Here is an 18,049-nt window from a genome sequence, read left to right as displayed (position 1 = left end):
TCACTTTCTATTTTATATTTAAATGATCTCTTTATGCGTCCATCTCTCCCATGAACAACCTAAGCTGGGAAGGCTTGGGTGGGTCCATAGTTATCTTTGTGTTCTTCATGCTTGGGGCAATACCTGGCATAGAGTACTTAAATTTTTTATTCAAATGAACCTGTCAGACTCTGATTGGTTATATTCTGAGGCCCTGTCACTAAACACCGTCATTTATCTCAGAAGTTGAAGGTTCCCCTAGAGCCAGCTGCAAAGTTCCCAGAGCACAGCGAGTTAACCACAGAGTGGGCTGCCCTGAATTGGCATCCCCAAATACAGAGTCCAGGGTTGGAGCAGGAGAAGAACAATGAAAGCCAGTTGCTCCAGGTGCCTATTACTCTTATTTCTCCTCACATGTGAACTGGCCCCAGAAGTTGCTGGAGAAGTTGAAGAGTCCTCAGGTAAAATGGAAAGCACTTTCATGACCTTAAGGGAAAAATTTTGGAAGGGAGGGGAGTGTGATAGTTCTCTGGGTACTTTCCTTCTAAACCTGGAAAATTTTCCAAAAATACGCTGGATAAAAATGATAAAGATGTGCGTTGCCTTGCAAAGAGAAGTTTAACAGAATCCTTCAGAGAGTGACCATAAGGGGACTTCCATATGTTAGATTTTTTTTTTAAAGCCTTGGAATGGTAATAGCTTTCCAAGAAATTCCAATCTCCTTGGCCTTATATGAGATGCACTTATAGAGCTGCTTCTTTACCTCACAATCCAGACATCTTTTGCTTCTCTCTCTAGATGGTCCTGGTACTGCCCAGGGACCTGTGTGGCTCACAGATGTCCCAGCTGCCAAGGAATTCATCTCTTCTGCTGAGGTGGCCATCATAGGCTTCTTCCAGGTTTGTCGACATTTTGCACTTGCTGTGTCCCCATGAGCCAGGCAACTGTTTCCTCCAGGGAGCCATGGTGGTGGCCTCTTGTCCAGATGACAATTCCTTAGAAGTAGTGGGGCTCAGAGTCGGCTTATCAATTCAGACTTTTTAATTTTACAGTATTCCCAGTCTCCACATTAGGTCTCTCTCATACTTGCTTCAAGAGTTCTGAGTCTGTTGGTTGGATCTCCTTGTCCCCAGATACTTGGAAACTAAGTTAGTATCTGCAGGAAGAAAACCTGAAGCAAACCCTGCTCTTGTTCTAAATGCCCTTGTCTATTCTCTCATAGCACCCTATAAACAGGCAGAAGCAAGCATAAACCTTTTATAATACAGGCGACACTTTCTATATGTGTGCCAAAGCTCCAAAGTGTTAGCTACCTCTGTCTAAAATCTTTCCCTAGGTAGACCCTCATTCTTCCTTGTCTCTGCCTTCTCTGAAATATTGAAAAATGATGACTTTGATATACTGAAGGTATTAACCTCCATCTTCCAGATTGGCTGCTTGACCAACCAAAGCAGCCATAAATGAGAGGGCATCTTTCCAGCATTCTCCCTTTATCTCTGGTGGTGGCATCTGGCAATTCCCACAGCTGATCCCGCCCCTACTCTCCTCACTACAGACCTTCTTGCCTATTTCCACTCGTTGATCCCAACTCAGGGTTACCCTGTCAGTGGTGTACACAGCCGGGAGCAGCTGTGAGGAGAAGCATTGTGGAAGGAAGACAAGGAGCAGTTTCCAAGTAGTGAGAGAGATGTAGACAAAACAGCCATCCTCAGAAAGATAGGAAAGGGCAAGCGTGAACTGGAAGAGTGTGCAATGACTTAAACAGCCACCAGAGGCCATCATTGGATCCTCGAGCAATTCCATCTGAAAGAGCAGATCACAAAAGAGGAAGAAGCCTGGGTGAACAAGTGTTCATAGCCTCTACCAAACTGTAGTTGGCCTTTCAGAAGAGCAAGCTACCAACTCCCTGTACTTGAACCCAAATGCTAAGTTAGCCATCTTCTTTCTCCTTGCATATCACCTTCAGCCAAGGGAGATGCAGGGTAGAACACACTCATACCTGTTCATCACCTGGAGCTGCTATGGGCAAACATTGTGTGGCAGCAGGGAAATGATGCCCATTTCAACACTCAGAAGTGACCTCCCTGCTCCCTGACCTCTGGGTTGCAGAGCTGGACACATGAAAAGTATCTTCATGCACAAAGCTCAGGAAAGCACACAGCTTCATGCTCAGGAAAGAGGTTTGAAAAGAGGGACCTGTTGTCCCATATCCTACACAAACCATTCTTAATGAAATTTCTAAGCTTCCATTCTCATTTCTTTTACTCATTCTTTTTTTGGCCCCTTTGATAGCACCTATTTCTTATTTTTGCATTTCCTCTTTCCTCCACAAATAGTCCCCAAAACATTTATCTCCTTAAATGATCAATGTCAGTATAGCCTAATTCCACAGGCCTCTGATTTTGAAGCCTTTTGACTACTAATAAACTTCAGCTCTATGATAAGAGCAGACAAAAATCCCAGGCTTAGCCACAATTTTAGTAGTAACCTATTAATTTCCATATCCTGGAAAACTCAAAATGCCACTGCAAATTTAGCCTATGTTCTAGAGGATAATTTTTTTCGCTAGACACTAAATTAATTCTATGACTTCTGGTTTGAGTGAGCATATTGCTTCTCTATTCTTTTTCTCTCTCCTTCCAAAATAATCCCTATGCATTATTTTTCCTCTTGTTTTTAGGATCTAGAAGTACCAGTAGTGTCTGTATTCCATAGCATGGTGCAAAAATTCCAAGACGTGTCATTTGGAATCAGCAATGACTCTGAGGTCCTGGCGCACTACAACATCACCAGGAACTCCATTTCCCTCTTTCGTCTGGTAAGTTGGGTAGACAACCAGAGCCTCCTCCCAAGTTTTGTTCAGGTTGTGGACTCATAAACTTGTGGGACTGGAAAGAACTCTATGTCTTTAACACTAATGCTGGTGCCAAATTCAGGGACATTGTTGACAAGGATGGTGACTCAACCAAGAGTTGCCAAACAGGTGCTGTGGTGAAGTGGAAAGAAGACTCAAGTGAGAATCGGGAAACAGGACTCTGTAGAGCTGCTTGGTGGCTCACCGGCCACCAGATGCTGGGCAACTCACTTAGCACTTTTTAGCTTCAATTCATTTCATCTATAAATTAAAAGGAGAAAGATCTTTGCTTTCATAGATCAGAAAGTACAGATTATAAGCAATACTCAAGTATTCAATGTAAATAGTGTGACTATAAAGTGTTACAAGCTTCAAGGGACAAAAACTGGGAATTCTGGAAAAAAAAATATGAAGAAGAGCACTGGACTGGGATGTCAAGGAGAGATAAAAACTCATATGGCCAAGGGGGAAATAATCGAATTTAATTAGAAATCAATGACCAGGCCAATTTGACTGGATTTCAGGGTACATGTTAGGCAGAAAGTAATACAAAATAGAGAAGACTGATTAAACACATACTGTGGAGAAATTAGAACACCATTTAATTTGGTTATACTAAATTTGGTTGGCACCGTAAAGCCCCAAAATGTTTAGATCATAGGAGTAACCTGAATAGGAATGTGTTTTAGCAAGATTGTTATAGAAATGATGGGTGGGATGAATTAGTAGGCATAAAAAGAGAGAGATTTTGGTAGGTATTAAGGGTCTGTAGAGAGGTCAAAATTAAAGAAAAGCAGATTGATGACTAGATAATTAGATTAAGTAAATGATCAGCAAATAACAGACATCAAAATTACAGAAAGAGGGTAAAGTTTAAAGCCAGGATGTCCAGGAATAGTGAGAGCATATGCAGAAATAGGGATTATTACTGCTTTAGTTGGTTGTTGACTTTTAATACCTGGTGAAATGTCAAAGTAAAGATGTCAAGAGTATGCTGAAAATGAGAACAAGAGCCCAGGATAGAGCTTTCAAGATTTCTGAACCAAATGCCCTTCTCTCCATGTGGCTGCCATCTTTTCTTTCTCATGGTCACTTCTCATTCAAATTTCCTTTAAGAGTATGTTATATTCAGTGTCTCAGACTTCCTTTCAGCTGGGCACTGTTATGTAGTATATGCCCCATGGCTCCAGGAAAGCTATATTCACCCAGGTCAGCACAGCCTCTGTGCGGCCAAGCAAAAATGCTTTTTCAGTCTTATTTTGCTCAACATTTCTGCCATATAGATAGTGTTGGTTGATATTGTCTTCAGTGTTCTCTCCTTTCTTGACTTCTAGGAGCCCACTTCTCTTAGTCTTCCTGAGCCCTCTCTTCCTCTACCTATACTACTTCCTGACCCAATGCTCTTCTCAGTCTAGGTTATGGAATCTGTGCTCAGTGAAGGCAAGAGATGGTCTGTTCATTTCTGAATCCACAGAGCCTAAAATAGTGTCTGCCATGTGGCAGCACTGGGAGCAGGTGCTTGTGAGATATTTGTAGAGCATGAGCGTATTAGTGAATCAGTTAATGCATGTCTATGTTCTCCTTAAACAAACTAATTCATATTTGACCATGATGTGTTTGCTGAGGATTTGGGGTATTTTACCTATGACCTGGACTTCTCTCATGATTCAAATGCTTGTTGGAGGTAACCATTTTATATCATCCTAAGCACTATACTCTTGACATGCTCAAAATTGAATTTATTGTCTACACCTGCTAAATCATTTTCCCCCATCGAATACACTATGTTATTGAATGATTATGTTCATTCATTCTCTCTCTTTTGCCAATTGCTCCTCCTATCTTGAATCTATATTACTCCACTCTTCCTACTTCATTCCCATTTTAGGCTCTAAGCATCATTTTCATTGTGATTGTAATTGCTTCTTAACTGATCTCCTTTTACTGCTTCATATCCATTTTCAAGACTGGTACCACTATGGCATATTTAAGATGGAAATTTGACCAAGGCATTCCTCTCTTAAAACTTCTTCAACATTTCCCACTTTTTGCAAGATATTCAATGTTACCTATGGTCTCTTATGACGGAGCCACCACCTGCTTTTCTAGTCCCTTTTCTAGCAGTTTTCCATCCTGACATTTATTTTCTTAGTCTCCAACTGTACACATGATGATTATCCAGTCCCCTCTGCCCAGAATGTTTCTAGTTCAAGGACTCCCTTTCCCAGGGCGTCACCCTGCTGTCTCCTCCTCATACTTCAAGTTAATCAGTTCAGGCATCTTGTCCTTCAGAGAGCCTCTCTGGAATCCCCAAATCAGCCTAAGCATTCCTCTGTATATCCATATCTCTATTTCCATTTACCACTCTATGTCTCCTCTTTGTATTCCACGTCCACAGGTCCATAACACCTAAAAGGTACCAAGAAGCATTTGAGAAACCAAACTCACCTCCCAAAGTACGTCTGAGGCTACAAGAGCACCTTTGAGCCACCCTTTCCCACTTGCACGATAGTTTCTAGTCTATATTTTCACTATGGAGAAACAGAATGAAACCCAGCCTTATTGTGAAAAACGTTGTTAAGGCAGACATGGACGGTGAGGCAGATGTCTTGCCCATTGCCATTGAACCATTGAGAGTCATCCTTCAATGCAAAAGTCCTCATCAGCTTCAGTTCCACAGGCTCACCTTCCCCAGTTTTTTGTTTGTAGATCTTAAGAAGGCCTGAATTAAGGGCCTTCATAAGATACACCCACCGGGAAGAAAAACACAGGTGTTGCTTCCAACTGCTCTCCAGGCTCCACACTCTTTAACAGGAACATGAGCTCTGTTTACAACTTAGTCTTTGTAAAGCCCCTTGATGACTTCTCAGAGGTTTTCACTCCTCCCTAGCATCTGTTTTTTGTTTACCACTAGTGATGGACCTACTCCAGATGAACTCCTGAGACCTCTGTGGACCCAATTATTTATGTGCCATACCAAAAAACAACACAGTGGTTCCTGCGCACTTCACTGGCGAGCCTGGGAGAGGCTCGACTTATGTGGTGCCAGCTTTTAGATATACAGTACTTTCTCAGTTTATTCTTTCAAAAGTTTAGTACACATTTTTAAAGGATTATTGGTCAGGAATTTAGAATAACTTTTTTTAAAATTTTAGGATTTGGGAAATATAAACCTATCACAAATTTTCTGGTACTTTCATTCATCTTAGATCCACAGTTTGTTATGTTTTAGTTGTTTGCTAGTTGTGTGTGTGTGTGTGTGTGTGTATGTGTGTGTGTGTGTCTAATCTATGATTGGTTCTATTACAATTCTCACAAACATTTGATGAAAAGATTGTTATCCCTACATTTACAGTAAGAAAAAGAGAGCTCTGAAATCAATTCAATTATCTAAAGTTTCAAAACTAGAAAGTAATAGATGTCTGATTCCAAACCCAGCACTGTTGATCTCAAATCATATCATTTCTATTATGCTATCAAGGCTTTCTAAAGCACTTAACCCTAAAGAAAACCTTCATTTTCACACTAGATTCTGTCTACTCTAATGTCCCTTATTCTATAACACATACCTTTCTTTTTAACTACTTTCTCCTAAACCATTCTCCTATTCCTGTGTCACTAATCAATCGAAAGCCAGGATTATATCTCAAGATTTAATCTAGGTTTTATATATTTTGGTAAATAAATTTCAGAACTTAGACTTACAGCATTTGCAATTAGAAGAACATATTTAAAGATAAGCTGAAATCATGATTAAATGAAAAACTAATGATATTACTGGATGATTAAGATATAGGAGAGATAAAAGGCCAGAATAAGCTGTATTTATGGAACATATCATTCTCCAAAAAGGGCTGACTTAGATGAATGCTTTTACTTTCAGTAAAATTCAGGAAACAATATTGAGCCATATATCATGACAGGGCTGTTGGGGGCCACAGTCTGCCTTTTGTGTGACAACAGAGAGACCTCTACATTCTCCCAAAGGATTCTTACTGTTTCCTGAACACAGATGAAATCCCTGGGGTGAATGAATCTGTCCTAAAATGGAACTTTGGGTATTATTTGAATGCTTCCCCTGCTTTGGGTCTTCTCAGTCACTTCTATTTTTAAAAATATAATTAGCCTAACTTTGACCCAGTAGGATAGTAAAAGAAGCACAGTAAGTCATTCTCTATTCCTTTTGCAGTTATTTATTGGGTGCCTATTATAAGAAATGTAACTTACCAGGCAAAGAGAATCAGAAGGAACCAGTGCATAAAAATAAATTGATAAGAAATTCATGAAGCAATATATGTCAAGTTATTAAAACATTTTTTCTAAAATATGCATTAGCAGTAAGATGAGCAGCTTAGGAAAACAAACCTAGGGGCATGAGGGCAACTGTTTAACAAATGATTTTTCACTGCCACCCAAGGTATTTAATACCTTGGTATTTAACTGAGTGTAATCTAAGATGATTTTTAATACATTTTCTGAAAAGCTGTGTTGTCAGAGAAATCCAAAGGAATTCAAACAAATGTTACTGGAATAGTAAAAAACAGGAAAGGAACAATTGATGATATAATATGTAAAACAAAACAAAAACATCTCCTTCAGATAATCCAGGGGGGAAGCTTAGGTGGAAACCTTCCCATTTTACTGCTCTGCTTTTATTCTGATATCTCTTTCCTTGTGAAGAAAAAATAATAGGATATCTTAAGTAAAACTCTTTCCAAACACTGGAGAAGTATATTTTTTAAAAAATGTTCTTGGTTCTTCCAGGGTCAGATTTTCTTTCCAGTGAATTATGCAAATAATTATCTTCACAGAAGGCAGATTTTTTGCTCGAATGTTGTTTCCAGTAACCCTACACATAAATGTTCCAGAGTTTATTAGTTTAAAAAATAATGCAGTAATTGGACACGTTTTGTTAAAAGAGGCACGACAAACCCAAGAGACTGCGGGAAGGTGGCTCTTATTAAACCTCCTTCTCTGCTTAGGGAATGTTATCATCAATTCACCTCCTCTGCCTCCCAGTACTGCATTCCTTAGGTCCAGAAACACCTGGAGTAACCATGGCTTCCTGTTCTCCCTGTTCTGGGAAATGAGAAGTACTGCCTGGAAAAGGAGTGGGAGGGGACTCCTGGCCCACCCCACAGCTAGGTCAGCTGGGGCTCAGGCACCAGGCCTAAGATTTCCTAGAAAAATAATCAGGAAGCATTTAGACATATTTGATATTAAAAGGGCCCTGATTGTTTTTGTAATAATGATGATTTGGGTGGTTGCAATAGCAAAGTCTTAAGTATGAAGGAGACAGGCCAGCTGGCAATCCGGGCTTCAGCAGCTTAAAGATCCAGAAGAGCCTCAGATGTCCCGTGTTTTCTGCGTGTTCATTTTATTTCTTCACTCTTTCTTAATAATTCAGGGTAGGGATGGGGGTAGAAATTTGGGTAAGGTCTCCACCTCAGACTTTTTCTCTTGCTTTTTTCTTTCTTTCCCAAGTAGTCTACTTAGAACTTTGTGAATTTTAAAACAGTTATATATACAGAGACTTCACATTTTAAAATATTCTGTGGTTTGGATGACTTTTTTCAAAATCATTTTTAGAAATAAGTACGTTTTCTGTAGTATTTATTTCATAAACTTAAATTGCACAAAGGTCTTAAAATAAAGAGCACTTAATTGGTCTTCTAAGTGAATGGCGGCAATCTGAGCCTGCATGCCAAACGTATAGCAGGTGCTCAATGAATAATTCTAGAACAAATGGGTTATGAGAATGACTACATTATATCCAGGATTAATAAAATTAGCCCTATAGGTAATTTTAACCAGAGCATTGAGCTTCTCAGAAGTTTATATTGCCTTTAATTAGCCCAATTGAGAATCATCTTAAATAAAAGAAATGAAAAATAGAAAATAAGAATCATCACCAGTATGACAATAAGAATCAATCTTGGATTCTTACTATGTAGGGACTTAAATTTCCCTTTCCCTGAATTCTCTCCTACATAAACTAAAGTGAGATTTGTCTCTGATTTTGTTGGGTAGACTGAGAAAAAGTATCTTAGGGATAAAAGGTGATTTTCAACTAAGGCAAGATCGGATTGGGTCGAGATCATAGAAAATAACAGATGAAGAGGAAAGGGGTAAAGAGGTGCCCAGGGATCTCCAAAGCAACCCAAGCTCTTTTAGGAGATGCACAAAATTGTTCAGAGGCTGACACTGGTGATTTTAATCTATAGGTATAGTTGCTATGGGCAATGGAAGCATTATCTTATGTTGTTATGGGCAGAAGTAGACTGAGGGAAGATAATGGAAATTCTGGAAACCAGAACTAGAATTATGAAGTTTATCTTTTAATGTACCTGTGTTGGTCAGCTTTCTGTCACTGCAACAAAATGCCTAAGATATTCAACTTAATAAGGGTAAAGGTTTATTTGGGCTCATAATTGCAGATGTTTCAGTTCATGATCAATTAACCTACTGTTTTGGGGCCTGAGGCAAGGCAGCACATCATGGCAGGGAGCATGTGATGGAGCAGAGATGGTGGCTGGGAAGCAGAGAGAAGCAGGGTCCAGGGGGAAATATTCTATTCAAGGCCATGCCCCCAGTGACTAGCTTTTTATACCAGACCTCAACTTCTAAAGGTTCAACTACCCCCCCACCCCCACCCCACCCCCGCATAGCACTACAGGCTGACAATCAAGCTCTCAATACAGGGACCTTCAGGGGACATTCCAGATCCAAACAATGGCACTGAAGATAGTGGAACACTAAAATACAAAGCTGAGGAAATGGCCCAGGTAGCTAGATAAGTTTTTACAACTAGGTTATCGTAAAAGAAGGGAAAATGTCTAGACCAAGGTCTAGAAGATGGAAACTAAGAACACTGGGTACAGCTTTTCATCTTGGGGGCTTTTTCTAGTTCTAGGGGAAAAAAAAAACAGTCTAAAGGATGAGACATTTATCAACATTTTTGAGAGATTCTCAAAAGGACAACAGAATAAATGTTGGTGTGCAGGCCCCACAGGGGAAGTTGGAAGTAAATCTAGTAAAACATCCTTAGTATCTCCTTTGCATCCCCAAAACTATACCTAATGCCAGGATAAATCAGAGAAGCACATCAGCCCTCACATGGACTTCAGTAGAGCACAGACACAAATCATCTCTATCCTCGAAACTAGACTAGGGTGATCATGAAAAAATGCACACAAACACTTGTACACATACAACTGTATACACATGAAATGTGTATGATCCACCCTTAGCCATGCCCTAGTATAATATCCAAATCTCAAAAGAAAAGAAAATCTTAAACTAGAGAAAAAAGACTACCCTCAAAGTAATCTCGAAAGGACAGAAATAGGTCACAGCTGATTTTTCACCAGAAATAATATAACACAAAATATTGAGCATTACATTGTTTCAAACACAAAGGGAAATAAATGTCAACTTGGAATTATAACACCAGCAAAAACAGACTTCAAAAACGAACTTGAAATAAATCACATGTTAAACAACCAAACTGAGAGAATTTGTCACCCAAGAGTTAATTGATATTAAAGAAAATACTAAAAGGTTTTCTCTAGGCAGAGGGGTGAAACATCCCATGTAGAAGCTTAAAAATGCAGGAATGAATGATGAAACACTAAAATGTAAATATGTGCATAAATTTAAGTGTAAACTACATAATAATAATGATGATGTCTTGTGAGATTTATAATTCAAACACAAAACAAGCATCTGTAAGTCCAACCATGGGGTCAGGAAAGGAAGTCAGAAGATAAACCATATTATGAGAATGTTCTAAAGTCAAGATAAGGATGGAATAGCCAATTAATATTAGATTCTAATATGTAAAAATTCATGTTGTATAATGCATGCCAGTAATCCCTAAAGGAATAATTAAAACTTGTGTGGCTTCTAAACCAAAAAAAAAAAAAAAAATGGGGGGGGGGGCAGATAATATAAATTCAGTCAATTCAAAACTGAGCCAGAAACGAAGAAAAGTAGAATTTGGAACAGGCAGAACCAATGGAAAATTCATAATTAAATATATCAGTAATTGCATTACATAAAAATAATCTTTAAAAAAGAAACATGTCGCTCAAGGGCAGAAAACCCTCCTGACTCACTTTTCTGTCTGTCTTTGAAGTTTTACTGGAGGCTTGTTTCATAGTGGTCTAAGAATATTTAGCAATTATTGAAAAAAAAGATAAAATGGTGACAACCGGATCCTTCTTTGTGCTTCCCAGGTGGATAATGAACAGTTGAAGTTAGAGGGTGAAGAGGTTGAAAACATGGAAGCTGCCAAATTAAGCCTTTTCATTGAGACCAACAGCCTGCGCTTGGTGACAGAATACAACACTAAGGTAAACGACGTCCCTAGGGCCAGCCCCCTAAACTCTCGTTTCAGGGAGGGCACTTGTCTTCATTGCTGAGACCCTTTCCTCCCAGAGCTCTGCTTTTTTAACCAGGAATGTAAAGTAACCATCCTTAATTGAAAACCTAGTATGTTGTTTATATTAACATTCATTCTGTAACCTTTCAGGACTGATGGACTTTTCCCTATTTAACAAAGAGAAACAGAGACAGAAAAGTCAAATGTTTTATCACACAACTAATAAGAAAGAGAACCAAATTGCAAAGTTAAGATGACTGATTCAAAAACCTTCTGAGTTTTGCTGCCACCATGCCCTGATCAACGCTGTAGATCACATTTCTTGAATTAGATTCCAATTCATTCAGAAGGTTGATTTTTTTCCCCCTAAAGCACTGGTGATCCATATTTTTATAAAATAAAATAAAAGTAAGTTATTAGACAAATGCACTTTAAAAAATAAGGCCGATTAGTTGGGCATGGTGTTGCACACCTGTAATCCCACCTGCTCAGTAGGCTGAGGCAGGGAGGATCTCAAGTTTGAAGCTAGCTCAGGTAGGTTGGCCAAACCAAGTCTCAAAAAAGAAAAATAAACAAATAAGCTCACTGAGCACATATTCGCATGCCAGAGCAACATAAAATTTTCAAACATCTATTCCTATTTTCTGTGTGTACCTCTTTATGGACACTAACATTTCCTGGTCTGGCACCACATGCTAACTGCATTTTGTCTAGCATTGTCTGAATCTTCAGGGGCCTCAGCATCCAGGTTTGTCCTCCTCTGATGTCACATGCTGCAAGCAATATGAAGAAAAGTGTCAACCTACCCTCTAGATCATCCTCTGGCCTTCTTACACTCTACAGCTTATCCAGTTATCTTACATGTCCTGCCTTTCATTTTCTAGTGACCTACATCAACTTAGAAGTGCTAGGCATACTCTAGAAACAACACCTAATGCACACGTTATGTTTTTTCAGAACTTACAAAGCCCTTTCATACTCATTTTCTCATTTAATCCTCCCTTAATTCTTATTTAATCATTTAATTGATTGTTTAAGGTGAAAGGGAGGAAATTATTACACTCATTTTGTAGAGGAGAACATTCAAGACCCAAGTGACATTACCAAATGTCACACAATGAGTAAATTAAAAAGACATAATTTAAGGCAGAACATTAGCTCATCTTGTCTATTTCCATTTTATAATACAGGAAGTGGGAGTTCAGAGAAGCTAAGTAACCTCCTAGAGCCATTAGGTTAGTAACTTGAACTTCAGAGACAGCCTCTGCACTTACCCTGTTTTTCGTGCTGGGTCTGTTTGAGTGCATTCTGTGGTTTTTCTTCTGCTCCACACAGGAGGAAACACCCCTTTTCCTGTTGACTAAAATCACATCCACTTCTCACACCATCTTTAGAGAGTGTTGACTCCATTTCCACTTTGACCAAGATTCCAAACACACACGCGCGCACACACACACACACACACACACACACACATATCACAGTGTCAGCAGCAATAATGAAGAACACATTCTTAGCCTAGGTCATTCTGATTGTGTGTCTATTCAGCTAAAAGGGGTGCACAGAGGCCCAGAAAAGTGATCTTTCACTTCCAAGGTAAATGGCTCCAGCCTGCTCGTATCCTGCCCAGCCACAGCAGGGCAGCCAGGGCAGGGCAAGGATTGGCCTGCCTGAGCTCTCAGCCTGGTCCAGCTCTCACCTTGCATAGTAATAATGTAACTTTTTAAAGTTCCCCATTACTGGAGGCTAATCACCTCAAGAAGAAATTAGGAAAGAATTTCTTTATAGGAACAAGTTCAATTTTTATTGTGACTTTTTTCTCAAAAAAAAATTTTTTTTTCTCATTTGGAAAGCTACCCATTCTTCTACAGCTATTTCTCTTCAGCTGATAATGCAGAAGTTTGCACCAGTAACCAAGGGCAGAAAATCACAGCCATGCCTTTGGCCTGACATGCACTTTTAATAACATGTGGATGGCTTCAAGGTGAAAAACCAGGCTGTGCCACTAATCACAGATTCCACTAATCACCTCTGTTGTCCAATCCCTTCTGCTAAGACAGGATTGACTCCACTTTTTTTCTTGACTCTTTCCAAAAATTATCCTCCATCTCTGCTTTAGGAAGTTGGATGCACATGCATTTAACTAAAAGAATCAAGTAAAACAAGAGTCAATTATTGATCATCTGTTCTCCCAAATGTAAAATCTTGAACCTTGTCTAAAATGCCAAGAAGTCTTTAGGATAAAAACTCCATAGGCCTTCCTTGTCCACCTATTGGCCCCCTGAGGCCAATCTCTTATCATGCACATGTTGATTTTTATAGCAGTGATTTCTATATTTAGGAGAGGTAGAAAGCAATGGGGTTTGTTTAAAATAGATCTGCAACACAGTTTTGGGAAAGTGAAATGAATGGTGTCAATAGCACAGTTTCACCTTCCTCTCCCCTTCTTATCCAGCTAGTGGCTCTCCCAGTCCCCTAAGTCATTGACAACTTCATGCCGAATGGCCAATCAGCAAACAAGGCCAATGCTTCTGGTTTCCTGCAGAGCTCACCTTCATGTTGACCTGAGGTGGACTGGATCCACCACACTTGGGGTTAAATTGATTTGCATGGGTTTTTCTATCGGTCAGGTGATCCAGCCAGTTTGGACTCTAGCACCTGACTGCCTAATGTGAATCCCAAGCCACCATTTATGTAACTTTTACAACTATTTAATCCATCTCTGTCTCAGTCTTCTCACTTGAAAAACCAGGATCTTAGGGATTCAATTAGTTATTATAAGAATAAAAGCTGAAGACAGTTCCTTGCACATAATAAATATTCAATAAGTACGCTCGAATAATTTGTAGTCGAGAATCATATTTTAAGTGTTCCTTTTGCAACATGAAAAGGAGTTGAAAAAAAGCGACTGATATACTTCATGGCATATTTGTTGTCTATTTCATGTAACAGGTTACTCTAAAATTTTAGCTTGAGACAGTAAATGTTGATTATCTCATGCTAATTCTGTAGGTCAACCATCTGGGAGTGTCTTGGCTAGGTGCTTCTGCTCTAGCATCTCTGGTGAGTTTGCAGCCAATGACCAGGTCTGCAGTCATTGGAAGGCTTGAGTAGAGCTGGAAGATTTTCTTTCAAGAGGGCTCACTCATGTGGCTGGCAAGTTGGTCCCCACTGTTGCCATGTGAATCTGTCCATATGGCTGCTTCAGAGTGAGGGATATTGGGAAGAGCGAGGCAGAATTCATGATGACTTTTTATGACCTCAAAGTCACACTCCGTCATTTCTACAATATCCTCTTGGTTTCTCCATCCAACCTATGCAGTGTGGGAAAGAGGGATCTACACTGATGCATGAAAAAAAAAAAAACAGATGGGGAGATTTTTGAGAACTATCTTGGAGGCCAATTGCATTTGTGTTACCATTCACTGGATTGACACTAATGCCTCCCCACTTTCTCTCTTTCTACTATAACACACTTGCCAGACTGGGTTTGGTCTATTTAACACCATGATTGAGATTCATCTTCTCCTGGTGATAAGCAAAGCATCTCCAGAGTATGCCGAGAATATGAACAGATACCGGAAGGCAGCTAGGCTCTTCCAGGGAAAGGTAAGTTGGAAATGGGGCATGACATTTGAATAAATAGCACCAGAAGAAAGATGGGGCTAGGAAAGAGAGTTAAATAAGGAAAGCCAGTATGTTTCAGAAATCAAGAAAGAGTGGGTCATAAAAATTAGCATCATTTGAAATCAAACATGTTATGTTTGATAACATTAAAGGCTTATATAATCATGTTTCCCACAGTGGTTAAGGATATTTTTTCTGCATTGATAGATGGGGATAAAATAGAGACATAAAGATACAGAAAATAAAATCACCTACTAGTCACCATTTGTTAACACACACACCCCCCCAATACTCTCATCGAGTTTGGGATGGACCTTACATTTACTCCACATATACACCTGTCAAGCCCTGGGACCTACTAGATAGCCAAGAAATACTTATTTCTTCCTTTTTCCTCCTTCATGAAGTTCTGCTTGATATCTCCAAAACAATAAAACTTAACTACTTCAAGGCTGCTCAGCTAGAGACCTTTCTAACCATGACAATCAGCCGATAATAAAGTAAGTTGCCCTTCTGAAGGCAGCTTCCCTAACACTGGGAGCATTCAGTGCAACTGAATGAGATGATCCTCAATTGCATTATAAAGATTTCTAGTTTGGATAGAAGGTTTGACCTAACAATATACAGTAGCTCCCTTTTTCATAGTTTCACTATCGTCAGTCATGGTCAAAAAATATTGGACATTTTCAGAAATAATAAGTTTGAAATAACTTTCACTATAGCATATTGTTAGAATTGTTCTAATTAGCTATTATAATGTTTATAATTAGCTATTATATCATAAGTATATATGTATAGGAAGAAATGTAGTATCTAGATTTCAGTACTATCCGAGGCTTCAGGCATCCACAAGGGGTTTTGGAATGTGATTGTAAAATAGTTAATATTTATTAAGCACTATCTGTCAAATGCTATACTAAAAATATTAAATGCATCACCTCATTTACTCTCCACACTTCCCCCAAACAAAAAAACAAAAAAAAACTGAGTTCTAGAGAGGCTGTATAATAAGCCAAAAGCCACACAACTAAATATACCAGAGGTAAAATTTAAAATTTGTTCTTTGCTTTTAACCTGTAGGCCCCACTTCCTCCCTTAGAATCAACAAAATCTCTTCCAATTCTATGTGCTCAAAATTAAATAAATCTGACCAAAGGAATAAAATACTAAAGCAACACAAAATAATGAACGATTTATTTTAACTCAATTGATATTTAACTTACGTGACACCATAAGTTTAATCAGTGTAAACGACAACAATTACAAAGAATCTGTTTATCCCCAGGACCTCTGATAGAGCTTTTTTCTTTCAAACTTCTTCAACTGCAGATTCTCTTTGTTCTGGTGGACAGTGGAATGAAGGAAAATGAAAAGGTGATATCATTTTTCAAACTAAAGAAGTCTCAGCTGCCAGCTTTGGCAATTTACCGAACTCTTGATGATCAGTGGGATACATTGCCTATAACTGAAGTTACAGTAGAGCATGTGAAAAGCTTTTGTGATGGATTTCTAGAAGGGAAATTGTTGGTAAGTGTGAGGGTACAGGTAAAACAGTTTGCATTTTCTCCTTCTGACCCTTTTATTGCTTGTTGAATAAGATTTCTGGGCTCTACTGAATCTGATCAACAGCAAATAAATATGAGGGTGTATGCTGGTCAGAATCGGGATGCTCATGGGAACAGTTATGGGAATAGAACTAGTTGTGGGAATAGAACTAACAAAGTATTTTTGGAAAAGTATTGCATATTCAAAGGAGCTGAATTTGGAATTTTGCCATTTTGCTTAAGGTATCAATGGGAAATGAATCAAAATCCGTATAAAAGAGCTCATGAGATAAAAATTGAAAATGATTTAGCACTTCCCAAAGTAATCAAAATGGCCTAGTTTTCTAAGCCTAAAGCAAGAATTAACTCCAAATCTAAATTTCAGTGTTATGATGTTTTTCAGAAAGAAAATCGTACATCAGAAGAAAAGACTCCAAAAGTGGAACTCTGACTTCTCCTTGGTATTTCCACTTATTACCACATACTTACTTTATGCTGCACAAAAACAGACCATTTAAACCTGAGGGACATCAAACAACACATTCACTAGGACTTCCAACCACACATGGAGAGAGAGAGAGAGAGAGAGAGAGAGGGGATTTATTCCATTTTGTTCCTTAAAAATCTCATTGACTTTTCTTCTTTCTTTTAAATTCCCTTTACTCTCTGGTTACTCACCTATTTTGCTATTGCACATTCATACTGTGTAGGCCCACCTATGGTGGACGGCTTTAGAAATCCTATGACACCTGTATGAAGGAGAGACATTCCTAGAGAGAAATTGTTCTAATGTATCATTAGTACTGAGTTTGCCTACTTCACATGATCCACACAACATAGTTCCTGCTGTTTGGAGGTTGTCTAAGGATTGAAACTCAACCTTCCTTCATAAGCGCCTGTCTTTCTCTGACTATCCAAAAACAAAAGGATGGTTTTTAAGCACCCTTCTGAAATTGTGTTTTTGCCAGACATTAAATGATGTCCCCAAGTTTCTGAATTCAGCATAAACAGACCATGTGAAAACTCTATGCTTGTTTAGCATCCCCAATTCCCCATGTAAATCAACAACCCGTATAATAAATAAAGGCAATGATGTTATAGGAGAAGACTGGCATCTCTTTGCAGGCTGAACCTTTTGTAAACACCCAGCTGCCCAGCTGAGCCGTGTGTCCCTCACCCTTCTGTGCTCACAGTTTAGCAGCGGGCCATAAGCCACATGCGTGTTACTGTTCACTCTGTGTGTGGGATGGGTGGTGGGTAGAGACCATCCTGGTGAGAACTGGAACAAGTGTGGTGGAGGAGTTAGGAAGTCAATTAGGGAGAGAAGGGGGGCACTTGGCGCTGGGCAGGCTGGGGCTCGCTGCAGGTGAGGGGTACAGTCCAGCTCCTGGAGCGGAGGGAGAGTTTGGCTGAGTGTCTCTGGCCCACAGGTCATTACTGTCAACACACAGATGCTCCACTGTTCCCAGAAGGCCCTTGGCTCTGCAGAAAAGTGCCTAAGTGCTGAAGAACTGGAAAACCACAGATGCACACCTACAGCCCCGTCCAAGTGAGGAACCCGGGAGTGAAAGGCTTGGTTGTTCCTTCCTGTGGGGAAAACTCCACCGCCCCTGGGTGGGGAGTCAGCAGCTGGCCGTGGCCTGTGAGTGCAGCCGGGGATGG

At 39.5% G+C, this 18,049-nt stretch overlaps 1 protein-coding gene across 2 annotated transcripts; it reads left to right on the top strand.

The window, feature by feature from the left end:
* Positions 1-346: 346 nt before the first annotated feature.
* On the top strand, positions 347-16,838 carry Erp27 (endoplasmic reticulum protein 27). Of its 2 annotated transcripts, XM_076852696.1 has the most exons (7): positions 347-440; positions 778-878; positions 2,660-2,797; positions 11,071-11,187; positions 14,700-14,825; positions 16,173-16,370; positions 16,791-16,838. In XM_076852696.1, exons 1-7 carry the CDS (start codon positions 347-349, stop codon positions 16,836-16,838), a joined length of 822 nt encoding a protein of 273 aa, XP_076708811.1. The 2 variants fall into 2 exon arrangements, with proteins under 2 accessions (XP_076708811.1, XP_076708812.1); XM_076852697.1 differs by lacking the exons at positions 347-440; positions 778-878; positions 2,660-2,797 and adding an exon at positions 8,120-8,149.
* Positions 16,839-18,049: the final 1,211 nt, after the last annotated feature.

This window comes from Callospermophilus lateralis, chromosome 4 (genome assembly GCF_048772815.1).
Source record: "Callospermophilus lateralis isolate mCalLat2 chromosome 4, mCalLat2.hap1, whole genome shotgun sequence".
Classification (NCBI taxonomy): domain Eukaryota; kingdom Metazoa; phylum Chordata; class Mammalia; order Rodentia; family Sciuridae; genus Callospermophilus; species Callospermophilus lateralis.
The sequence above is the reverse complement of the archived record's forward strand: the minus strand, read 5'-3'. Positions and strand labels throughout refer to the sequence as shown.